The sequence below is a fragment of the Artibeus jamaicensis genome, unplaced genomic scaffold, assembly GCF_021234435.1.
Source record: "Artibeus jamaicensis isolate MK-2021 breed Jamaican fruit bat unplaced genomic scaffold, CSHL_Jam_final contig_240, whole genome shotgun sequence".
NCBI classification, from domain to species: Eukaryota; Metazoa; Chordata; class Mammalia; order Chiroptera; family Phyllostomidae; genus Artibeus; species Artibeus jamaicensis.
The window spans coordinates 5,163,707-5,191,103 of NW_026521506.1; the positions used below are offsets into that span (position 1 = coordinate 5,163,707).

Consider the following 27,397-nt stretch of genomic DNA (forward strand, 5'->3'; position numbering starts at 1 on the left):
TCATATAGCAACTCGATGGGCTATGTCATTGCAGTATATTATTTGTTATTGAGCTCCCTCATTTTCATTTGCCAAGCTCATTTTTATCAATACTATTACAGCTTTTTTAATTTATAGCTATTATTAATCTCCACTGTGTATTGTTTGCATTAAAGAGTGGTCTGCAGTGTTTCTATTAAAATGATTAACATTTTTCACTGAACTTTAGCCCAAATGCTAAATAAAATACATTTCAATATAACTCCATATATGTTGGTACAAAGAAAAACATAACTGAATTCCAGTTGCAAACCAGAACAAAACATTCTCCATAATACTATAAACCACATATACAATATAAACCCATCAATGTTTGGACATGGGTGCCATATCCAAAATAACACAGGAATGAGGTAATATTTGGTCAGGGAAAAAAAGCAAGATTTTAAAAATTGTTCTCCTAAAGATAATAACAGCTTAACAATTTCAACTAAAGTTCCAATTGTAAGGACCAACTGGTAATTCAAAACATTTACAATGAGAAAAAGAAATTTAGGAGTGCCCTCATTATTTTTTCTGCCTATGAGATGTCAAATATCTGGTTTATGCAAACCATTCAGCCTTCCATTGGTTGTTTCAGTGTCACATAAACATCCCTAAGAAGAAATCTTTACAATGAGCAAGCCCATGATATTCGCAGATGACTACCACAATTTGAACTCTCACAACAGCCACAGGAAATGATTTGCCTCTAGCAACTTCATCTATTTACAAGTCAGGAGAGGAACATGGTTTAATAAATTTGAATTGGCTCTGAAATGGGAATTGCAGAGGGATGACAATAGTGATAAATATGGCAAAATGGAAGAACTATCTTTGAAATCTCTTTTCTTCCTGCAGAAGACAACTGAGGGTTTGTAGAATTACTGAAAAGGGGAGAAAGTACATTTGTAGATTTCCTAGTGGACACAATCTCTCCACAGAATCCTGGCTAAACTGTAAAACTGCAGCATTCTGGTAAGTAATTATATATACATCAATGCTCAAATGAAGGCATTCTGTAGAAGTTGTATGCACAATAAATCACCATCTGTACTTGGCCCTTGGAGTCTATTTGAATGCCCATTCAGTCCAAGGCGGCTGGCTAGATATGTCATTGATTTTGTTCTTCAGTGCCATCCCTGGGAAAAAAGCCAATGTTTAATAATGGGAGAGATCACATTTTAAAAAGGGAGGGGGAAACAGAGAGGGTATTTTGAACACACATCAGCAAGTTCCTGGAAACTAGGTCATATTAACCTAGTTTATATTAACCATGTCATAGTAACATGGCATTCACAGCTTAGGTTGGATATATGTAAATATACAAAAATAAGTATTCATCTGAACACGAAAGGACACAAGAATCTCTCTGACTAGGAAACCTCACTCTGACAATGATATTCTACCCTTGTACTGAGGGACACTCTCATGGCCATGAAACCTACTCTTCAGCCTTCACAAAGACCTCCAGGCTGATGAGCTCTTTTTATTCTCCCAGTCTGTCAGTCCCACCATAGCTTCAGCTCTTTTCTATGGTGGTCTTTAATCAAAGAGCACTCATTTCAGCTGGTATCTCAGCCACACTACCTCTCCATTCTCCCTCATCTTTCCACTTGACCTGCCCTGTCAATCCTGCAAGATGTTGTGTGTAGGTTTCCACTGTCCCTACACCTAGACAAATAAGGAATTGCATATTACTATGCTTTGTATGTCTTTTCTAGGAATATCACTGTCCATCAAAATGGTTACAAGGGTAGCCATTTTGTTCAAGTGGACCAACCTTATAGTCTATTCCTTACTATGGCCTACAAGGTCCTGTGGTGACCTGGCTCCTGCCCACTTCCCTGACATCATTTCATACAACTCTACTCACTAAGGTCCAGTCACAGAAATTAACAGGAAGTCTTGCATTCTATAAATATGCCAAGCTAATTCCCTGCTCAGGGCTTCTGCACTTGTTCTTCCCTCTACCTGACTGGTCTTTGCTTAACTCTTCAAGTAGCTGGCTTCTTCTTGTGATCTAGGTGTCAACTATTCAGACCTCCCTGCCCGTCCAGTCAGAAGTAGACCCCACCACTAGTTACTCTCTATTGTAAACCTGTTTTACTTTCTTTAGAGAATATATCTATCAAGGCAGACATATCTTCTTTATATATTACCAATCTCCCTTTACTTGAGTATCAGCTTCCCAAAGTAGGGACCATGTGTGTGTGTTTCACCACTGTGTTACCGACACCTTGAGCAAGACCTGGCACACTGTAAGCACTCAATACTTACTTGCCGAATGATAAACTGTCATTGATGACTGGTTCCTGTGTGAGCATCTGACCCAAACTTTGTCAACCAAGGTACATTTCAGATATCCCACTCCCGGTCAAGACTGATGCATCCAGGAGTAGGCATCTGAACCAAGCAGGGATAATCAGTCCTTGCTTAGTATTTTAGGATTTGGGGCTCCTAATAGAATAGAATCCTGCTCCATCAAGGTGCCTAGAACTATAAGAGGAGAAGCTCATGAGCCCTTGCCAGTCATATTTCTCATTCTGTAGATAAAGATGTTCATAAAAGAAAATGAAGCTTAAATATAAAGACCACTAGTCTGTGCTGATCATATCTGATTCACTAACTCTAGTTGTTTCTGATGTTAGTCATACCTCTGCCCTCCCTGAAGTTGGATATTTAAAACATTTTTTCTAAAATTCCCAGAATCAATAAATCCCCTTTTGGTATAAGTTAGTTTGAGTTAACTTTTTGTCACTCACAGCCAAGATCCTAATTTACATATTAACCTTCCTTGTAACCCTAATACCACTTAGCATATTTGTTCCTAGTCTGTTCTATCTCTTAATTACTCACTCTGCTAATGATGTTTCCTACTCTACTCATGGGCTTCTCTCACTTGCCAAATGACATGTCTCTTACTTATCATAGAAAACAGATGTCATGAGACATCATGAACTACTTCAATTATCCCAATTACCCCTCCTTTTCTCATGTTTCAGAGACTAAAACTTTCGTATATATTCTGAATCTCATCCCTTTAAGCTTTCTCCAGGACCTTGCTCCATCAGATATTACCTCTCTTTCCTATTGCTTAAAATTTTCATTCTTCATCGATCCTTTTCCCTTGTTCTATAAGCTTTCATTCATATATACTTGAAATATTTATTCATTGCAACTGTCAGAAGTACAGGGTTAGACCAGCCTACATATTCAATTTGTTTTTTCTTTTTAATCCATAAAACAAATGAGACAAAAATTCCTTCCTGGAACCTGTGTTCTCCTTATACTACTGCTCCTTTCCTTGACCATTCCATTCCTTCTGAGTCAAGGGTATTAAAAGCCTATGCTTAAAAGTCTCCAATTCTTTCCTTTCCACTTAACCCTCAACCCTCTGAAACCTCCTGCATCCACTGTCACATTAAAAATTCTCATGGTCAAAGTCTGGTGAAGATTTCAGAGTCTTTTACTAGAGCTTCCCTCTTATATGATACCATTATCTCCTCTTTCTAGATTCTTTGTTCTTTCTTGACTTTTGTAATACTACTTTGTCTTGACTTTTCACCTAGTTCTCTAACTACTCATCATTTTTACTGGGCTCCTCTTCCTGCCAGTACTTTAAATGTTGGTGTGCAGAATGATTTTGTGCATTACTTTCTTTTTTTCTGTGCTCTTACTGTGTGATTGCATCCAATCTCATGTATTAGTTATATATCAACAGCTCTCAAATCCATTTTCTAGCACCACTACCCCAAGTTTATATATCTAACTTCATACTAGATATTTCTACCTGAAAAATCTTCAGTTCCTGCAAAGTCATTTTCAAAAGAGAACAGTTTTTTAATCTAAAACTCTGCCTTTCTTTCTCCCCTACCTTGATAGCTAAGTACCCTTCTTCACTGACTTATCAAATGTGAAAACTTTTGTTCCCTTCTCTCCTTTGTCATCCATATCCAACCAGCCAGTAAATCACGCCAATTCTAAATCCTCTCGGATGTATGTCTCCTTCTCCTTTTCTTTATTTAGGCATTAAATGGTGAGTCAAGGCCCTCATCATCTCCTTCGCTCGGTCACCACAATATCTTTCTGACTGGTAACTTTCAATCTTTCTTTTACTCTTGCAGTGTATCCACCACATTGCCAACAGACGGCACAAGTTATGAAGTCCTTCCCAGTATAAAGCAATGTACTTAAAGCACAACAAAGTCTACCTGGAAGAGTGTACATTTTCACTCACTGGGCTCACTATGAATAGGTTAAAAATGTACCTTTGATTTTTTCACAGTTATTTTGATAAGGTTGTAATTAAATAAGTAGAAGTCTATTAATGGCCACAGGAAGTCACTGAATACTGGTAATAACATTGGACAGAGGGGTAAACATAGTGGGGAAAGAAGGGGATGGTAATGAATTTAGAGGAGAATTAAATGCTTGCCTGACTTCTTGTTACAATTTGGATATTGCTAGAGTTCAATCACTTTTTCTGAGCCAGATCTGCATGCAGATCAAGCCCAATATTGAATGATTGGCACATATTAGGAGCCATTTCTGTACTCTTGCACCTCAACTCAGGCATCATAAAGAAACATCACCAGTTTTATGATTTTTATTTCAAATAGATGCCAGTCTTGTCAATTTCTAAGATCTGTTCTTCAAATGAGGAATTATAAAAAAGAATGTCAGAAATGAGTACAGTATTTCAGTTTTAGGAGACTAAGGAGGATCAGACAGGCCAGTGCCAAAAAGGAAATCATCACACAGAGATATTGTTGATTATCTTAGCAAATCTCCCTTTCCATTTTACTTTTCTTCTTTGGTTCAAAGATTCTCTCTAGAGGCAGAGGGAGGGCCGCACATTTCGAATTATTTTTAGGACTTTGATTAACTGTGCCACAAGACCCCAGGTGACTATTAATACACTAGTAAAGGCAGTTAAAAGAAGACCTAAGGTCATTCAGTGAGTGAATGAAGAAAAATTAAAAGCATGTGTCTTGACCCAGTGATGTGATCTTTCTAGTAGACAATATAGTAGAGGCAATCCAAAAGGGGGCAAATGGGAATAAGGGACACTATGTGCACAAAAGGTTAGAAGACAAAGCTTCTCAGCATGGAATTCAGTATTAAAATGAAAGAACTTACCAAGTGAACTTTCAATGCAACCGTTCTATCTCAATAAAGCACAATCCTGTTATAACACAGCCTAAGATAATAAGGCTACAGATATACTGCAGAGAAAACCCAGTAACTTAACTATAAGAGCTCAGTAAAACAAAGCCAAAATTAAAAAGCTATCATTTATGCTTCCAAACATCAGCTTTACAAAGATTGCTGCTATATTTAATTTGTGTCTGTGACGAAAGGAAAAATCTTTGAATAGTAAATGTTCCATAAATGTTCATCCAATTAAATTATCTAATTGGCTAATGTCAATTTTTTAACATTTAAGGAGCACTTGGGATTATACATTGATTAGCTAACAAATACTTCTCATCCAAAGAGAACTGGAAGCTCATGCCATTGCTTGCATATGAGGATTTTTGCAAGAAGAGACATTCCTAAGATTGCTGTTAATTATGTTTCCACTTCTCATGAATTGTTTACTTTTATTATTTACCTATGTCTTGAATGGTATTGAAGCAAGCCATGTAAGTCCCTTTGTCAATTGCCAGAGGTATAATTCTCTACAATTAATCAGTAAAAAGAGAATTACACGTTGCTTCTTTAGAATTAGAGAAAAAAACCTGCAGCTGATAAATTGAATGCATTAAGAAATTAACATACCAGTAAATGATTGATCATTATAATTATCTAAATTTGCATTTCTAGAATACTACTGAAAGAACTCAAAATCACTCTTCTAAGATATTTTTAGCCACATTCTCAAAGTGGAAAAAGTCTACAAGAGATATGCTACTTGTTATTACAATTACAAGTTTAAGCATTGTTAAAAAATATTCACAGCTGGACTGTAAATAAGTTAATCCAATGTATTAAAATAGGAACTTCAAGCTTTTACCAGTTAATTTTTTTATCTGCCCTGGTGTACAAAGAACAATTCATCAAGATGTCATAAATCACAAAGGACTGTAAGTCATCCAACTATTAGACATCTTGATTAAAAAAACTAGAGAAGTGAGCAGACCATTTCAATAAAAAATTATTTGACAGTTGCAAGTATTTCTATGTAGGTAGCCCACAAAAACATTACTGAGGAGTAAATAACATAGAATAAAGCCACCCACGAAACAGCATTCTGAGTCAGGGTGAAATCAATCACTCTGTTTGATGATAAATAATAATAAGTATTGATAACAAGAACTAATATTCATTGAAAACTACTTAGGTACCAGACACTACTCTAGTGGATTTGCATTAATTCAATAACTGTTTATCAGATGCCTAATATGTTTCAGCCACTATTCTAAATATTGGAATTCAGCAGAGAACAAAATAGATAAAAATCTGTATTTTCATAGAAGTTGATCTTTGTACAGAGGCAGAAAATAAATGAGTAAAAGAAAAACAGCAATAAGTACAAATAAATATGTATTACAGACTAGAGTACGTTACATATATAGTAATTATAAGGAAATATATAAAGTACAACTAAAATAAGTAAAATAGTGTCAGATGGTTTAAATAACATATAAAGTATACACATAAGGTATAAATAAAAGTAAGTATATAAAATACAAATAAAAATAACTAAAATAGTGTCATATGGTTTAAATGAAATATATAAAGTATATATACAAAGTATAAATTTAAAAAATCATATTTTCTTGTGTTATACTGTGTGCCCATGTTTTTGGCCCAAACTTTCAGGGAAAAAAATCTTTTGTTTCAGTTTTTCAATTTCAATTTTATTTCTTTATATTTAGAAACAAAACCAATGATCATATTCCAGGGTATTTTTTGCATATGTATATCATTATTGCTTTCTAGAGTTACACTTTTAATGTATAAGCATAAATAAAATACTTAGAAACATTTATATAGATATGGAATTAGTACTACCCATGTATTTTTCCCTCAAAAATTTGGGCCAGAAAAGTATGCATTACACATGGCAAAATACAGTATATAAAGTATAAATAAAAGTAAGTAAAGTAGTGTCAGAAGGTAGGGTAAGTATGATGTCTCAGACAACCCTAATTTACGCCTGTGGTCCTAGTGTGATTATTTCTGGTGCACCCTTTCACTTTAAAAAATACCCTAGTTTACTTGAACAATAATTAAAATAAAATTAAAAATGTTAAATGCCCTAGTTTGGACAATAAGTTTTACTTAAGTCACCTAAGTAATCACAATTATTGAGTAAAAAAGGCAGAAAAGGAGTATGTAGGAAGAGGATTGTAAGTGTCAATAATATGGTCAGGGAATATGCTCACTGAAAAATACTACATTTTGACTAAGAATCTATATCAGGTGAGAGACCAAACCTGGTAGATAATCAAAGTGAGGGACATGCCAGGCAGAGAGAATAGTAATTGCAAAGGCCCTGGGGCAGAAATATGCCTATACCGTTTGAGAAACACTGTGGTTTTAGCAGGACAAAAGAAGGAGTCAGTAGTAGGAGATGAGATCACAATGCAAAGGGAGAGCACTTAAGTAGATTCCTGTGTTCTGAGTGAGATAGAGATAGGGAGCCAATGCAGGTTCTGATTGGGGGCAATGGGGATGATCTGCCTTAGGTTTTAAAAGTGTCGTTCTGGCTACTGTATTGAAAATGAATTGCAGGAGTGCAAGGGCAGAAGCAGAAAGTCAGGTTACAAGACTACTGCAAAACTCAATGAGAAGTGATGGTGACTTAGACCAGGGTAGCAGCAGAGAAAGTAGAAATAATTCATCAGCTTCTCAATATATTGTAAGAGTAGATATTATAAGGATTGCTGATAAAATGGATGAGGTTATGGGTTACATCAAGATTTTTGATAAAAGGACCTGGAAAGAAGGGTTTCTATAATCTGAGATGGAGCAGGTCGAAGGAGAAGCAAGTTTTGGAATGAGAATCAGCAGTCTGGTTTTGAAAAATATCTCAGTCCGGTTTCCCAAAAAGCATGAGACAGGGACCGTATACAGGGAGTGAGTTTTGGGAAGCGATTCCTAAAACAGGAATGGAGGGCCAGTAAAAGTGAAATAAAGAAGTAAGAAAAGTCAATCCAAGGGTGAGTTTTTTAGCTGTCACAGCTACTAGCAACCGAAGCTTACTTTTTCTGAGGACCCTCTGAGGAGCTTGTAAGATGCCTGAAAGATTGTCTGCTTGAACTCAGAAAAGGGAGGCCTTCATGACGGGCTTTCTATCTCTTCCAGGTCCAGAGTTGTCCCATGCTGTATTAACTCTGTCACACTTTCAAGTTTGCACAGGCCTCATATTGGTCAAATGGGTTCTTACAGGCATTCCAGATAGAGGTAGCAGAAAAGACATGTAATGAGAGCTACCTGGTGCAGCTGAGAAGATGTGCTGTTAGCATGCAATGCAAGCGGTTGGTAAGTGATGCAACAGCTGGAATAAGAAGGTGGAATGAGAGAATATGTGCTAGAGAACAAGAGGTGTTTGATACCAGTTAGTTACTTATCAACTACCCAAGTACAGATTTAAAAAAATAGCCAGGTTGATATATGACTTTGAATTTGAAGAGACAGGTCCAAGCTACAGCTGTGAATACTTTTCAGCATATAAATGGTCAAATCATGAGACAAAATCATATGACCAAGGGATTAAGTGTTTCAGGTAAGAGAAGAGGACCACAGGCAGGGTCTTCAGGTCCTCCAAATGTTTTATGGTTTGGAACATAAGGAGATCCAACAAAGAATCATAGTGTGGCTCAAAAGGGGTGGTCAAGGGGATATGAGAGGACTCAGAAGAATATGATATCTTGAAGATCAAGTGAAGTATAAGAAGTGATCACTGGTGTCAAAAGCTGCTGAGAGATCAACATGAGGACTCAGAATTGACCATTGACCTCAGCAAAGCAGAGGCCTCGATGCTCTTGACAAGAGCAATTGCTAGTAATGTAAAGAAACTCTAAGGCTTAGACATTAGAAAAATTGTCAACCTAAATTTTGGATTTCCTGTAGAGAATGAAACAAAGAAGACCAAAATGCAACAATCAGACACTGAAAAATGCCTGTCAATAGCTGCATATTGATAGGCCACTTTAATGAAGTAGAAGGAAGGAGAAAACAAAAATCAGGTGGTGTGAATTACACAAGAAGAAAGGCAATTAAACTGAAGGCCTTAGAATACATTGGTTATCAATGAGTAAATTACCCCTGGCTTGTTAATTTGGGTAGTTAGTGCATTATATGAGAAAGAATAAGGTCAAGATGTTGATCTTCATCCTAGACAGCTATCCTGACAAAGAAAAGAACACTGTCCCATGGCTAGGGCATACACTTCAGCCTTGTACAACCATCTTGCAAATTATCCTGGCCTCATGTTAATCTCAGTGGATTCCTAGCATTAAAGTGCAGAAGGCTCAGGGATTTTCCTCTATTTAGAAGAACTACACAGGTATTTCTAACAGTAGGTAAGAACTACCATCTTCCATTTAAGGACCATTTGAACTTCAACTACTCTATCTGATGAATGATATTTTATACATATATACATAATTTTATATAGGTTAAAAGCATGACTTAGTGTCTAGCAGCCAAGAAAAAGTCTCAACTGGGCCACTTAGTAAATGTGTTGTCTCAGGAAAATTAACCTCCTTCTCTAAATCTCAATTTTATCACCTGTGAACTGGGGATTATAAGTGTGTCTAATTGTCATAGGGTTGTTTTAAAGGTTAAAAGGGATCATGCTGAGCACAGTATCTGACCTATAATAAATATTGGCTCTTATTCTTCAAAATGTAAAGCAAGAGGATTTATTTGCTGAAATATAATTGTTTCCAAGGTCCCACCCTGCTGTGTTTGTTAGTCTAGAAGCATTTCTCTGCACCACCTTTCAACTTTATTTTAATTTGGGGACTCACCAGAGACTGATTTTAGTTTTGTTTCAGTTGTTCAGAAGTCACCTATGAAGTTAAGCCTCTTATGTGGATTAAGTCAATGGCAATATTGATTTGGGCTTTTATGAGCTACCAAATCTAGTTATCATAACCTTTCAAGGAAGGAAAAAAAATCCCCTGGAAGATTAGAAACTCTCCCATTCTCACTCTGAGTAGACTAAATTGTAAAATATCCAGTGGATGTTTAGTTAGGAAGGTCATCAGGATAATAAACTGAAGAGCAATATTTCCACTTTTTCAAAGTACAACATCAATAGTATGTGCCTCCTATACACTACCAATAAAGGAAAGTGCTCAGATTAATTTGGTCAGCTTTTTTTTTTACCAGTTCTTGAGTATTCCCAACATAACAGACATTATGTGGTGTGCACACATAGGTGTGCAATGATGGTAACTGAAGTGAGATGGAATCATAAAGCCTTTCAAATGGGTTTGCAGCATGAAGGCAATAGAAGGATGATGAAGACTCCAAAAGAGTAAGGCTCATGTGTTGTTGAAGGGTCACTAAAATCACATCCTTGAGGTCAATGCCATTAGTCAGTTACTGGGAATACACGTTCTAATGTTGAAAACTACTCTGGAGAGAGTTTTAGAAGACCTACAGTATAACAAAAGCCAGTCTGCCTTTAGGAGATTATAGAATAGTATGACTTTTCTAATACAATCATTTAATGTGCATGACTACAATACTGAAAATGATGGGTGTTAGGAATTTGATTGTCATCAATACTCTTTCAGGATTTAAAACTTTTATTATCTGGTTTTAATCATGTCACTTTCAGGAGGGACATTCTCAAGAAGATTTGAACTGAAAAACATTCTCTGGTGTTCTATAACAGTTTAACTTAAGGTATTACAATTACAGTCACTACGACAAGACTAAAAAGTTTGTTAAGCCCATTTCCACTAGTGCTCATCCATATAGTTAAGCATAGAGCAAGTGCATAGAAACTCACACTTTTCAGTGAAATCAGATTGGCTGTGGACATGGGATGCTCCATTATTCCCATGAATTAAGTTTCACTTCATTCATTTTCATGATAATTCCAGTGACACAATTTCCTAGATCCTAAGGATGGGCAGGAAATCACTCTCTGAAAATGGCTGTAACTGGCATGCTCTGAGTTGAAGGCACTGTGAAAGGACTTGACAATTAAGAATAATATTGGTGTCCCAGCAGTTTTCAGAATGATTTATGTATACAATCTCAGTCAATCCTCTGCACCACAGTGAAGAAATAGCATCTTCACCTCACATAAGAAAACACAAAACCTTGTAAAAGTCATCTCATTAAAAGATAATATCTTTTCTTTTTTAAATATATTTTATTAATTATGCCATTACAGTTGTTCTATTTCCCCCCTTCATTCCCCTCCACCCTGTACACCCCCTCTCCCACCATTCCCCCCTTTAGTTTATGACCATGTGTCTCAAGTTCTTTAGATTCTATATTTCCCCTACTATTCTTGCCCTCCCCCCTATCTATTTTCTACCTACCATCTATGCTACTTATTCTCTGTACCTTCTCCCCCTCCTCCTCCCACTCCCCTGTTGCTAACCCTCCATGTGATCTTCATTTCTATGGTTCTGCTCCTGATCTAGCTGTCCTCTTAGTTTGCTTTTGTTTTAGATGTAGTTGTTAATAACTGTGAGTTAGCTGTCCTTTCACTGTTCATCTTTTTTATCTTCTTTTTCTTAGATAAGTCCCTTTAACATTTCATATAAGGGCTTTGAATTTGACCTTATCTGAGAAGCACTTTATCTGTCCTTCTATTCTAAATGAAAGCTTTGCTGGATAGAGCAATCTTGGTTGTAGGTCTTTGGATTTCATGACTTGGAATACCTCTTTCCAGCCCCTTCTTGCCTGTAAGGTCTCTTTTGAGAAATCCGCTGACAGTCTGATGGGAACTCCTTTGTAGAAACAATATTTCTGAGCACTTATTTTGGGATAGAGTTTTAAGAGTAAAAAAGTCCCTGCCCTCAAGAAGTTTACAGTTTGGTTAGAGAAACAAAAAAGTTAACAGTCAGTTACAACTAAGGGTGGCTGGTAGTATAGCAGGAGCATGTACAGGGTGCTGTAAGAACACATATGACGGGAATCCAGTCAAGACTGCACAGGGTCAAAAAAAGGCTTTCCAGGGCAGGCAGCATCCAAATAGAGACTCACAGGGTGAGGAGACCAACTGAAGAGGGGAACGGAGGTTTATACCAATGGTTCAGTCACAAATCAAAGCTGGCACAAATGAACCCAGAGCTCTACCAACACCGAGAATCAACAGCAAAAAATATATCAGGCACAAAAAATTTAAAGAAATAAGGGACTGTGCCTGGAAGGTCAGTAAAGTACTCTAGTTGGATGGAGTACTACAGAGTTATTTTATTTTTTTAATTGATGTTTGTTGGTTTTTAATATAAGAGTAACAGTTTCAGCGTTGCAGTGGAAACTGAGGTTTGTGGAAATGGGGTAGTGAGGACTAGGCTCCAGGGCGATGGCTGATGGAGAAACAGTGGCTTCAGAGGAGTCCTGTTTGAGGTAGGTTGGAAGGTGGGAGGAACCACCCGAGAAGGTTAAAGGGAAGGAGGTTCCCAAGGCTTCCAATTTGCAAAAGTGATTTTTGGGCATATTTACTGATTAATTTGAAACATGTTAGCATCCAGCCTGATGTGAATGTGATAAGTTTTTAAAGTGTTCTTCAAACGCTAGACTTGAACCATTAATGAGAGGACATAATTGGACTTTACTAGTAAAGCCTTGTAAATGTCTTAGTTGAAGATAGAGAAATTAAACTTAACTCAAACCTTTAAATTCTATAAAAGATTTGGGCATGTACTTATTAATTTTTTGCCTTTGAGCTCCTTTCTAACTGCTTTCTTACATGACATAAAAGACATTAGAGGTCATCTGCTCAAATAGTTAAAGACCCAAGAGTAATAAAATTAAATACTTCATGTGTTACAGGAATGATTGGCACCAAACTAGCACTGCATATGGCTCCGTTTACACTGACAAGACAGCAGAATCCTCAGCTTTTGGTGTAAAGGCTTCAAATGAGAATATTTCCAAGGTTCCAGGGGATTCAAGATTTATCTTCTGTCACCTCTAGACTCTTGCAGAATTATAATGAGAAAGAAGAGTGCTGAAAATAAATAGAACTTATTTGTATATGGTGCTAGTTCTGCATCACAGATGACCAAAAAGGCAGAATAACAGTTTCCTGACAGGACGATTTCCTGACAAGACAGGCTGGCAATACCTCACAGTCATGCCTTTACAGATATTTAAAACTGCCTTTGACTGCTCACATGAAGCTACCTTTTGAAATTCCAATTCTGAGTCTTGTTCAAATCTTTGTAATAAAAGAGAATCAACATGCAATATGGATGTAGTCTCAATCACCTCTAGGAACTAAAATACTTCAATATGCCGCAGAGCTCCTCTGTTATCTATTGAACCACATCCATGCCCCCTCAACTAAACTTTTTACGTTTAACAGATGCTTCCTCTCATATGTTACCAAGCTCCCTGTTTCATCAATCTTCAATAGTTTCTCTGCTTCAGCCATGTTATCTGCTGTTTGCCATTCAAATGATCTGACTTAGCCATGCCTGGCCTTTGTGTTAACCTTATAATAAATGGGTCCTAAAGAGTTAAAAGGAAAAGAATAAAAGCTTTTTTTCCCCTAGTCTTCCAAAACCCAGGCCTATATATACCTCCTTTGATCCTGCCCTGTAGCTGAAGCAATTCAAAGAGAGGAGCCAAATTATGTACTGAGTAGAGAACAGTGGCTTTGTTTCCCTGGGCACAGCCATCTCTGTGACACTTAGTCAGGGAGCCAGTCTTTTTATTCTGCAGTTATGTAGATGCTCAAAGGAAAATACACATCTACACTGAGGGAACAGTTATTTAGGATCAGAACACTAGAATTGTTCCCTATACTATGCTGCAGGTTTTAATCAAGATTTAGGAAGAAGCATTAAAGGGTTAAACACACTATTAAGCAAAGTGGGCTCAGGGATAGACAGTAGAAATGGAATGAGTTGCAGAGGCAAGAGATATTTTCAGACTATGAGCAGAAGGTCACACAGCCTCAGAAGCAGCACAGTAACAGAGCTGAGAAAGTGACCTAGCTATTCCTGGATTAAGAATATCCATCAACAAGACAGAGGGATGATGAGAGGTAAAACCACACTTCCGTAATGTGTCTACAAATACTAGTAACTGTGTGTTGTTTCACAAAGTTAGTTTTAACAATTGATTTCCTAAATTATTTCCATTGAAATTTGGCCCTGCTAAGTGAATCCTACGGATGGATAATGTATTGGTATCTAACAAGTGACACATTGTGACTGACTATGGCTAACTGAACAGGGTGAGAAGGGAAGTTTTACAGAAATGATGACATTCAAAAGGATGCTCGAAGGTGTAACTTCTGTACTAAATCACAGTAAATCCCCTTCTTCCATTTTGCCTCCTATCTGGCTCCCTTCTCTTCTCCCAAACCAGGCTCCTAACTTATGCACACATCTGCATCACTTCAAAATATCATTTGTATGTAGGGGTGTGTTATATAAATGTCTATATAAAGAAATATTGCCTCCCTTGTTAGAAACAAAATCCAGACCATCTGTGGATGTAGCACTGCGTGGAAAATCTCCTAGTTGATGATGGTAGTAGTAAATCAAGGTGACACACGCCACAGCAAGTTGAAATGCAGTGGCTGGGTTTACTACTTGGCGGCCTCCCACCCACAACAGCTTTTCGCTTTAGTGATAAATCTTGGGAGATCTAAGGAGCATTACTAAGACAAGATGAAATGCCCTTAGTAAAGAAACTTAACCCATGGTCTATGGATGCAGGACTTCAAGGGCTTCCCAAGCCCCTTGAAGTGTATGACAAATATTGTGCATATGTGCATTTTTCCGGGAAAAAAAGATTCAGAGCTTTGATCTGATTCTCAAAGAATCATGTAGTGTCCCCTTCTTTGCACCCCACTGTGAAGAACCATTTCTCTGAGCATTTGCAGACATTGAAAGATTTTCAGAAGAATGGCGTGATCTGATGTGTGTTTTCGACTGATCATTGGTAACATTACAGACGAGAGCCTGGAGTCCCTTTTACATTAGAAGAATAAACTTTAACACACAAAGTACATAATCCTATCTCCATTAAATCTGTTATAGAGGGGCATCCCCAAAGTACAGAATTTCCTACTTTAGTTTGGCACTTAATTATGATTGAAAACCACATTTTCCAGATGAGAATGAATACTTAAAGCTTCTCACACAGTGAGGCCATTATCCACTAGAGCTGCACCTAATCATGTAGGGGAGAGAATACAGACATTAGTCAGAGAGTCATGGACTTATATTTCAGCTCTGCTATTTACATGAGCTGTGTAACTCTATAAAATAGGGTCATGATGACTATCTCCACATCAAGTTACGATAAAGACTACATAAAAACTCTTGTGTGGGGCCACCCAGCAAAGTACTTGACACATAGTGGTCAATCCCACTTACTATCACTAATATTCCCACACCTCCATCATCAGTTCCACCTCACCTGAGCTCCAGATCCATGTATGTACCACTCCATCCTGGCCCGGTCAAAAACCTCTCTCATTACTCATCTGAATCTCTTGACTCAGTCCACACTCCCAGAAGCTAACCTTGTCTCTTCTTTGTCCAAGAAAATTGAGATCAACAAGACATGAACTTGAACTCTTGCCATTCTGTTTAGGAACTTACTTTCTGTCTTAGAGGAAGCACTGAACCTTTTCAAAGCCTTCCCTTCCACCGGAGATGAAACATTCAACAACAGAGCCTTATTCCAGTTGTTATATTCACTTGCATTTATTTTTCAAATCCTTATGATTTGGCATCTTTCTCTAAGGCAGTGACTCTCCATCTTTGATGCACACTGGAATACCCTGAGGAGATCTTAAAAACGGCTGGGGCCTACCCTTGGAAATAACACTTTAGTTGGTTTGAGGACCAATCTTGGCACTGGGATTTGTAAAACACATCGGGTAGTTTTTTAATTCTTATTGATTGACTTGAGAGAGAGACAGACAGACAGACAGAGAGACAGAAAAAGAGAGAGAAACATCAATTTGTTGTTCCACTTATTGATGCACTCATTGGTTGATTCTTGTGTGTGCCCTGACGGGGATGGAACTGGCATCCGGATGACACTCTAATCAACCGAGCTACCTGGCCATGGCTAAGAATGCCCCAGGCAATTTTAATGTCCAGCTAAGTGGGGAATATCCAGTATAAAGTCAGCAATGACTTTCTAAACTGCCTATTTTAGTGCCTTTTGTCAATTTCATTCTACACGTTGATTCTGAAGTGTTTGACAATATTACTCACAACTTCCAGCTGGAAAGTCCCCTCCCTTGGCTTATCTGATACCCTTTCATTTCAATTCTTCTCTGCCATCTCAAGACCACCTCTTTTCTTTTACCCACTATTTTACACTCTGATATTTCTCAGGTTATCATATTTGGCTCTCTTTATTTCTACCTATACATATTGTCGTTGGATGACCTCTTCTGCTACATGGTGCAGGAAGCATCTATAGAAGAGTCCATCTACACACACACATAGTTACACCATTTTTCTTGAACTCAAGATCTGAATTCACAGCTGTGTATCTCTGAATATAGTTCTGGCAGTATGCTCTGAAGTCAGGCTGCCTAGGTTCCAATTCTGCTCCTATTCTTTAATACCTCTGTAATATTGGGCAAGTGACTTAGTATCTCTGTGCCTCACTTTATTCATCTGTAAAATAGGGAAAATAATGATCCCAACCTCATAATATTATTAGAAAGATTAAATAGCATTATCCATATAAAGTGACTTATTCTTATTCAGTGCCTGTGCATAATAAATGTTAAGTATTTCTCTTAGAACCATTGTTACCATTCCCCAAGGAGAGCACATGGTTCTCGCTTCTAGACTCCTACAGTACCTTATAAATATCACTGTTATAACATCAATTATATTGCATCACTGTTGCTGGTTTATATCTGCCTTCCCAACTGTACTCTGAATTCTTTGAGGGCAACAAGTGCTTCCTATTCATCTATATATCTTCAGATTTTAATGCAGAACTTGGCAAAGAGAAGCAGGCCACAGATAGGAAGTAGATGCCATCTGTCTTACCAACTCTAATTGATTGGTGATGCTTGCATGAAATGCAATGTTGATGAGGATGTGAGGCTGAATTTGGCTCAACAAGAGCAAGCCCCATGATTTGATTCGGGATGTCTAGGATGTGACAGGTAAAGGGAACAGTGGCACAAGTACCACAGACATTCTGTCCCACGTTTAGATGCAATATAAGTTCCCCTGAACAAATGATACTGGCCGAAAGACATGAGCCAATTGCAATTGGTGTGAAATAACAGCTTTCTCTTACAGTCTAAGTTCTTTCTTTCTTTCATATGGATTTTTATGCTAGAAACTTGTGACAACTAGAAGTATAAACATGCTCACAGCAGAAAATTCACTACATATGATCAAATGCACTTGAAATATTCATTTTAAAAGCCTTGCAATATTACATTACACCTGCCATCTCTGACCTTTATCACACAAATACAGACCTTGAGATTAAGCGTTCTGTTTTCAAGATTTTTGTAGGAACTATTTAGATATAAGCAAACAATAGTTTATACTACTACTAAGTGCTTAAAATAAGAATTAAGAAATGTACTTTTCACATTTGAGCTTCTGTCTTCTCAAACTTACAAGTGATAATGCTATTTGTGCAGCTGTGGGATGAAGCCTGGGGCAATAATAGTCATGTGTGTCAATTTGTTTCAGGATGAACTTCATCCACCTAGCAAAGTATCTCAAACATAATTGACAGTAAATGAATTTTTTGTTTTTTTAAGATGTTATTTATTTAGCTTTAGAGGGGAAAGGAAGGAGAGAGGGAGAGAAACATCAATGTATGGTTGCCTCTTGTGCGTCCCCTGCTGGGAACTGGACTGCAACTAGGCATGTGCCCTGACTAGGAATCGAACCACGATCCTCTGGTTTGCAGGCCCGTGATCAATCTACTGAGCTACACCAGCCAGGGCACTAAATGAATGTTTGATGCATAAAGGAGTGAATGAAAAAAATGGATGGATGGAAGGATGGATGGATGGATGGATGGATGGATGGATGGTTGGATGGATGTAGGACAGATGAGCTTTCCATCCAATTGTCAATACAAATAGGCAATTTTAAATTTCTTCCACCAGATGGCGATAATGAGAGATTTACGCTTCCTTGTGATATAGAAAAACAACCAACCAACCAACCAACCAAAACCCATAGTAGAAGAAATAGAAGCACAAAAGAGCAGTTTAAGATGGAAAAAACAAAATGTTTGTATCAGCCATAGCATGTCGGGAGTCTGTGATCTTTTGGGACTTGTAATAAGTCCTCACCATACATCCTTTTTATGCAGGGGTGACTATTTATTCATAATTAAGTTTCAGTAAAATAGCTGTGTTCAAAAGCAATCTTATGTGTTATAAAAATTATAGGGCAATTCTCATAATCAAAATTACTATCCTTGGTTTATATATACAGATATTTATATTTTCATTTGTTTTATACTAATCTCTTAGTTAAATGATGCCTCCCTTGGAGGCGAGGCTGCCTGGGAACAATTGCTATAGACTGTGTGCCTCCAGGAAATCCAGCCCTGCTATTAGACACCTGCCAAAAATTGTATAAAATAAGCTTGCCTAGGGCTCATTCATCCTGTTAGTAAAGAATTGTGAATAATATTAGATTAGTGTCCATCCCTTAATTTGAAAGCTTTTGGAAAATAAGAAAATCAGTTTTAAAATCCAGCATTATAGCTGTACATCAGGAGGGGGGAGGTGCCTCATTCTTGGCAAATAAAGATAAGAATATGAAGATATTTTCAGATGGAATCAAGCAAGTATTTCCTCTTATTAATTATCTCCCCTAAATAAGCTGTGAATTAGAAACTAACAACCAGACTCAGGAATACTTCATTATACATTACACAGGCTATCGTCTGTCTGCACTTTCCTGAAGATAATCAGAAAGGAAAAGCTTTCTAAACTTTCTTGTAAACCCTTGGTCACTGGAATGTCAAGAGGCTGGCAAGGGTGTTGGAGAAGGGAAGCTAACATTTACTGAGTTTCTAAACACTGTCACACTTAAGATTAAAATGGAGCCTTATCACACCCTCATGATGTAGGTATGGGAGGCAGTGTAACACAGTGAACAATGGGAACTTTGAAGTCATTGACTTGATTTCCAGTCCCAACTCTCACCACTTTCTTAGCTGCAGAGTCTCTGGCAAGTTCTTTCTCTCCAATCTTGTCACCTCATCTGTGAGCTGGGAATAATATTCCATACCTCATAAGGTGTTTATGAAGAACAAATATAAAGCACCTAACAGAGTCTTGGAACAGAGCAGATATTATCCAAGATTCACTATTATTATTACTTTTATTTTTCTTAGTGTCATTATGCTGCTACTGCTGCTGCTGACGATGAAGGTGAAGTCAATTTTGCAGATGAGATAGAGGCCCAGAGACCTTCAGTAACTTGCTGCAAGCTGCACAACTAGTAAGACTGAAAGGCTACATGTAGCACAGTGTCTGGCACTGTAGTAGGTGCCCCATCAACATGCTTACTTTCTCCCTTCCTGACTTAAAATTCAATTATATTCTCATAATTTTGTTCATTAAAAATAATGAATTAACCCTGGCTGGTGTGGCTCAGTGAGTTGAGTGCCCGCCTGAGAACCAAAGGGTCACTGGTTCGATTCCCAATCAGGGTACATTCCTGTGTTGCAGGCCAGGTCCCCAGTAGGGAAAGCCCAAGAGGCAACCACACATTGATGTTTCTTGCCCTCTCTTTCTCCCTCCCTTCTCCTCTCTCAAAAAATAAATAAAATCTTTTTAAAAAAGTGAATTAACCTCAACTCTAGCTAGACTGATTCAAGATGCTACCACTGACATAGATTTGTGAAAATTAAGAATATTTTCTTCTACCTATAGGTAGTAAATACATGGTGATGAAGAAAACAACAAAGAAGATTCCAGACCTCACAAAAGAGATGATCACTGGGCCCAAAGTTTTGCCTAATGTAGGATAATTCACTTCTCTCCCAAAGAGGTACATATTTTCCTTCTTAGGTCTCCATAAAAATCAGCAAGTCACTGGCAGATAAGATTCCAAGTTTCCAGACTTTCACCTTCTGGATCTTTATACTTCAGTTTATATGTGAGTACACTGAAGGACAGGGCTAGCTACAAATGTAAACAACCTGAACATGTGGTTATACCAATAAAGGGAAGATAGCTTCAGATTTTTGTTCGTGGCTTTTTTTCTAGTCTTACCCTACACATTCTCTCTGGGTAATCACATTAATCCCCGGGTAACTCCTACTATAAGACACTGGTGAACTCGAATCTACGTATATCAACAGTACACATCTTACCTGAAGACACACATTTCTAACTGCCTGATGAGAAAATCCACTTGGATGTCACCTGAGCATTTTAAACTTCACATGTCCAGAAACCAACTTGTTCTCTTCCCTTCAAGTCCCTTCCCCCATGTTCCCTGTCTTGGTAAATGAATCTCCATTCTCCCAGTATCCCAAACTTGAAATTTCAAGTGGTCCTTCACCCTGTTATCTCTTTCAGTCATGACAAGTAATCAATTACCAAGTCGTATCAATGCCACCACACTAATATCTCTTGAATATGTTTCTCTACCACCACTGACATAGCCAGAGTTCAAACTTTTAGCACTGTTCTTAGCCTGGGTTGATTCAGTAGCTTCACAAATTGTCTCCCTTTATCAAATTTTCCCCAACTGCAATCAACTTTCTACACCACTGTTTATACATCTAACATTCTTTTCTACAGTTCTCATCCTAAAAATTACAATTCATCATGAAATTCCCTATCACTTAAAAGATTTCTTCTTTAAATCTTAAAGGGGGAAAAAAGGAACCCCTAAAATGGGCATGCAAGGCTTTTCATGATTTGGCTCCACTGTACCTTACTCTAGCCATACTGAAATTTTCACTTTTCCAGGACTTCTTACAACTTTATGGTTTTGCACCTGCTAATTTGCCCTACTAAAATGCCCTTCTCCTAGTAAACTCTTCTTCACATTTTGAGACCTAGATCAAATACTAAATTTCCCTGGACCCCAATTCTCATGTTCTTCCACAGTACTTTATTAATGTACAGAATTACTTGCTACATTTAATTGCAATGATTTCTTTGACATCTATTTTCTCCACCATGAGTTTCAAGCGGAAAATATCATAGTCATCCCCATCCATATCTGACTCAAGGCCTGACACATAGCAAGTGGTAAGAAAGAGCCCATTGAGTAATAGGTTATTTGAAAGAACATTAGGATGGCATCATAGAAGATAAACATCTGTCATCCATAAATTCATTTTGATCATAATGCACAGAAACAAAATCTGAAGCTGGCTAGCTCTTTACACTGACTCAGTACAAAATTGCTTCTGTTTTTAGAACTGTCACTAGATGTGTATTCGATTTTTTTAAATCCTCACCTGAGGACATTTTTCCATTGCTTTTAGAGAGAGGAAGGGCCAGAGAGAAACACAGGTGTGAGAGAGAAGCATCGACTGGCTGTCTCCCATATGAGCCTGGACTGAGATAATACATATTTGAACCCATAACCTAGCCATGTGCCCTGACCAGGAATCGAGCCCACAACCTTTTGGTTATGTGACATCAGTGCAACCAAATGAGGCACACTGGCCAGGGCATAGAAGTGTATTCTTATTTCAAGTCAAAACATGTTACGTCACTCACTATACTCCAAACCTTGAAGCTACAACTTGCAACTGTTAAGTCCACATTCTTTACAGACAAACTTACAAAGAAACATTTCTTAAAGCATAATAGAGCCAAAAAATTCCCATAGGAAAACATTTCCCAATCTCCAGGTAGGCAGAATAATAAAATTATTTTGTGTCAAATCTACAGTCTTTAACCAAATCAATAGGGAAAATTAAAATGAATTACTTGAAAAAATAGATATAAAACTTTTACCAATTATGCTAAGAACTAAAAATGTGCAATGTAGTTAATATAATAAACATTTAATGTATATTTCAATGTTAGCATGACTACCTTAAATTTTTAACTCAATTTAAAGTTTCTCTATTATGAAATTCAAATATTCATTAGACTATAGTAGTTTTCATTTGTAATAACTACATTTTACATGTCTCTGGTAGTACCTGAGAATTAAGATTGTGGGTGATGCTGCTGCTACCAGCTCAAGCTACATACTTTGAGACCAACAGATCTAGATAAGCAAATCTCTTCGTTTTTTTAAAATCTCAGCATTGACTTATTCTTTAAAAAAAGGTCACATGTAACAATGTCAGTATCCTTTTTCTATGTAGTTAAAATAGTGTCAAATATTGCTTGTATTTCAATTGAAAAGAAATAAGAAAACTGTATTTCTATCCACCTGTTTCTATGTGTTAGAAACTTTTCTGTCAATCCATAACTGACAAAACAAGGCTGTCCAAAGGATATGCTTCACAGGATGGCTATGGCAGGAAATGTTCCAACTAATTCTTACTTTCCCTTAACACTATGCTGCAGGGGGCTTTGCTGCTCTGTGAAAAGGCTTTCTGGGCACCTGTTTGGTGGTGTCCACTAACCTTTCTAAAGCTCTGTGAGAAGCCAAATATTTGAGAATTTCATCCCATATAGGCAATGGCTGCAAAAGCACTTATCTATTTACTTTTCATCTTACTATGAATTATTTATCCTTCAGTCTGTAAATGGCTATTTGTAGGATTAGACAAATTTTGAATGCTCCGATAAGAGGATTGTTGTATCTAAATTCCTGCATAATCTGTAAAAAGCACATGTGACCTACAACCTCAGCTGGGCTGGCATATGACAAAGATTCACTAAACATCTGTAAACAGTGTGGATTATTAACCACTTAACGACAGCAAATTTGTTTTTGAAATATAAGTTTATGCATACAGACATTCCCCAATGAAAAATAATATTGGTTACAAAAATACCCCCCCCCAAATAACATACCTTGAGTAGATTTCTCTACTTCTTTCCTCTTTCTGCTCTGGCTATTGTAATTCATCCTCAGCTCTTGGTTATACTCATGCAGAGTTTCTCTGGAGTTGTATGACTGTCTCGGTTTTCTTCCATCTTCACTCTCATCGGAAGAACTGGTATAGGCTAGATCCATTTCATGCTTGACTTTAGACAGAGGCTGGTAGGGTTTGCAGTCTGTTTGCTCCATCTCTGATTAAGCAAGCTCTGTTTCATGAAAGAAAGCAAGAGGAACTCCTTTAATGTTAGCAGCCCTGAAAGAGGGAGGGAAAAACATAAGCTGTCTTAGGTTTGTCCTTTTGTGAGGAAATGTATCTGGCAGATTCACAATTGGTCCTGATCACACTATCAAAGGAGTGGAGCAAAAGACAAACTAGATGACATGAAGCTAGCCGGAGGCAATAATAACACTCACTCTGAGTTACATGCATACATTGTCAAGAATTTAGGATTAAGCTGGAGGTTGCAGTATCAGAAATACTCAAGGTAAAAGACAGACAGACCTGAAAAATACTTGTTTTGGAAGGCAAATAAAGGACAATGCTGTTGTATGCTACCTATGTGTTTTTAAAGCCTGTAGTTTGATTAAAAACCATTACAAGATTTGAAAGTGGCCAGGAGTACAAATATTAACCCAGCACACCCCACATTTGAAATGAAAGCCAGTAAGGGAACTACATTCTGAAAAATGCACCTTTTTGCCTCTGGTTTAATACTGCATTTAAGACAGAGGCTCTGAGGAAGGGAAGGATTCTGAGTGAGAGAATCTCATGAAATAGTGTCCTTGAGGGGCACTGAGCTCTTTGTGTTCATATTGTGGCTTTTGAGCCTCGGGCTTGCAGAGCATATTTAATGAGCTGAGTGGTGGTAAATTCTTGTTCTTCATAGTATCGAAAGAATGTAAACAACATTTCTGGGTGAGTACACTGGTGGAGGAACAGCAGGATCTAAATCAGGTCTAGAAATAAAAATTGGAAACTTCATGATAAATCACTGAAAGAACCCCATTCTCCACAGAATGCTGGGCTAGGAGCCACTGAGGCTCTGAGGACCAGCGAGGCATCATCTGCCTTATTCAGACCTGAGAGGGGTCAAGAAGAACAAATGCCATCTGAGGTGTCAAAGTCACCTGAGAAGTTTAAAGCCCCAGGAAAAACGTGCTTATGTTCACTCTTTACATTATTTGATCATGACTTTCATCCACTGCTGCAATTCTGCAACTTGGTCCTTTCATATGATGTTAAAAAAAAAAAAAACTACAGAGGGGCGGGGTGGCTGGGATGGGAGTAAAAGACAGAAAACTATACTTGAACAATGATTAAAAAAAACTAGTTGGAAAACAAACAACTTTATTATTTTATTTTATACTGAAATAAAATAATATTTTCAGCTTTTTACCATGTGTCTTTTTCAAATCTACGGACATCTAGATGGTGGCTTCTTAACTATGTAGAGTACCTTACCTTTCCAATTTCCCATTGCATGTGTAACAGACACATACATGCAAAAGCACTCAATAAAGCATATGGATGGACAAATATGATATGCATTCAATGGTACATAATGCTTTGCAGCACCAACAAAGTTTTGCAAGTCAGTCTTATTTCCCTAACCTACTGTTAAGGTCCTCGAAGGCAGAATTTGAGTCTCATACTTCTTTGTGCCCCCTATGGCACTTAGCACTACTCTACGCACATACATAGTAGAAACTATTTAATTTCTGAACCTATAGACTCTATAAATGGTCTACAGAGAAACTTACTGTGGTTTGAAAATAATGTCAAAGATGAGTATACTTAGAGAAACAAATCAGATTACATATTATAAATAAATATATACTGATGATTCAACAACAATCTAATCTCATGGTAACTCGTGACTCTACATATTGTCTAAACCCTTATACCAGGAATGAACATTGGTCTCGCCCCTGAGCCACAGACTTGACTGTCCAACTCAGTATCTCCGCTTACATATGTAAAAGGCATCTTACACTTAGTATGTTTAAAACTGAGCTCCCGATTCCCACCCACTCCTGAACTTGTTCCTCTCACAGTCTTCTCTACCTTGGAAAATGGCAACTCCACTCTTCTGTTTGTCCACGTCACAGAACATAAAGTTATCCTGGATTCCTCTTTCACATTTCACATGCACTCCATCAGGAAAGCCCATCAGTGCAGCCTTTGAAATATATCCAGAATCTGATGACACTTCTCCACTTCTCTACTACCATACTGGTTCAGGCCATCACCTCCCCCATGAATTAATGCAATAGCCTTCTAATTGGTCCGCTGCTTATGCCATCACTATCACTCCCTTATAGCACATTCCCCAAACTATAGCCAAAATGAAGCTTTTAAAATCTAAGCCATATCCTCATGCTTCCTTCCAAATAAAAGCCAAAATCCTTACAAACACCTAGAAGGTCCACCTCAACCTAACCTAACCTAGCCTCTCCAAACACATGCCCTGGTAATTTCCCTGTCTCGTGTACTCTACATGCACTAGCCTTCTTGCTGTTTCTGAAAAGAACAGGTACGTTCCCACCTCAGATCCTTTGCAACCTCCCATTGTACACCACAAAAAATGTCATTTCTCACCTTCTTTTCCTGTCTCTCATAGTAGTTATCAACAGATGATACTATTACATTTGGGTTATTTGTTGATTGTCTGCCATCTGTCTCTCCCACTAAAATGTAAGCTCTATGCTGGTAGGTACTTTGATCTGTTCAATTCATCAGTATAGCCCTAGAATAAGCAAAATATTTAGCATACAGTAGTCATTTGAATAACACTTGCTGAATCAACTAAATAAAATCCACCAAGCACTCACAACAGGGGCCAGAGAGAATGAGGAAATGAATAGGCCACATTCTCTGCCCAAGAAGCTCACAGCTTAATGCAAGTGATAACCAATTCTACTACAAAGCAGAATGCAATGACTCTCATAAAAAAAGACAAAGTAGTGTTTGAGGACTAACAATGAAGACATTGGGAAAGGACTGTACTTGATTAACTTAGTTGTTCCTAACATCACCACGATCACTTCAAATCCCATTCAGCATCTATCTTATAAGAGCAGTTTTAGTTGCTTTATTCTTAGCTTCTCATTGCATGTTGGTCAGAGGGTACACAGTTATGTGAGGGTCCAAAGCAAGTGTCCCTGAAATGTACCACTTTGACATACAGATTAATTTGAACTAAAATCAGTTAAAGCCTAACGAGCTCAGGAACAGTTTTTTACCTTCTTTTTCTTAAACAGAGATTCAGACAGAAAATCTTGCTTTAGGAAGGGAGCCTTAACTTACACTCCAAGTCTGGCAGGCTAGATACCCCACCCATTCTGTCCCATTGTTTCTTTTTTTAAATTTTATTTAGTTATTTTTCAAGTACAGATTTTTTTTTCTCCCATCCCAGCCCACCCCGCCCCGTGCTCCCCACCTCCCTCCCATTTTCACCTCTCTTAGTTCTTGTCCCTGTGTCCTTCATACTTGTTCCTCCAAATCCTTCCCCTTAAATTCCCTTCCCTCTCCCCTCTGGTCACTGTCCCCTTGTTCTCTATTTCAGTGTCTTTGTTTTTATTCTGCTTGCTTGTTTGTTTTGTTGTTTAGCTTCCTGTTAAAGGTGAGATCATATGGTATTTGTCTTTCAACACTTGGCTTATTTCACTCAGCATAATGCTTTCCAGTCCCATTGTTTCTTAGTTCCCAAGCAAAAATTTTTCCTCTGCTATGTGTTTCACTTCTCCTCTATCTGTAAATCACCCACAGGAACTTCTGAAATTCAACACCCCATCCCCCTTTTTCTCTTTTGTCCAAAAATATCTTACATTGTACCCAATGTTGCCTTACTGTCTTTGGAATTTTCATGCTTCTGTAAACTCCCCATGCACAATTATTAAAATTTTGATTTTCTCCTGTTAATATGCTGTATGTTATTTGATTTATTCAACCAGATGGGGGAACTAAAGAGTAATGAATCTTTTCCTGGATTATAGGCCTTGATTTTGCTACAAACAGTGCAGAGTGAGAATTGTACCAATAGCAGACATCAGAGATGCATCTTTGTAGCTGAAGATTGTATTTTCACCCTTTCATCAATAAAATTCATCTAACTTCATTTCAGCTAACACATATACAGAATTCTTTGTTCATTAAAAATGAAAGTTTATCAGGTAAGAGTGGAGAGCTATTTTCCACATAAGGACATAGATAAGACAAAAAT

The 27,397-nt window shown here is 37.6% G+C and overlaps 1 protein-coding gene across 1 annotated transcript in view; it reads right to left on the reverse strand.

The window, feature by feature from the left end:
* Nucleotides 1-27,397, reverse strand: part of LOC119057296 (teneurin-1-like) — a 392,900-nt gene that overhangs the window by 89,154 nt on the left and 276,349 nt on the right. Inside the window, exon 5 of the mRNA XM_053662321.1 lies at nucleotides 23,147-23,380. Within this exon, the coding sequence (XP_053518296.1) occupies nucleotides 23,147-23,363 (217 nt within the window). The 5' untranslated portion in view covers nucleotides 23,364-23,380. The remainder of the gene's footprint in view (nucleotides 1-23,146; nucleotides 23,381-27,397) is intronic.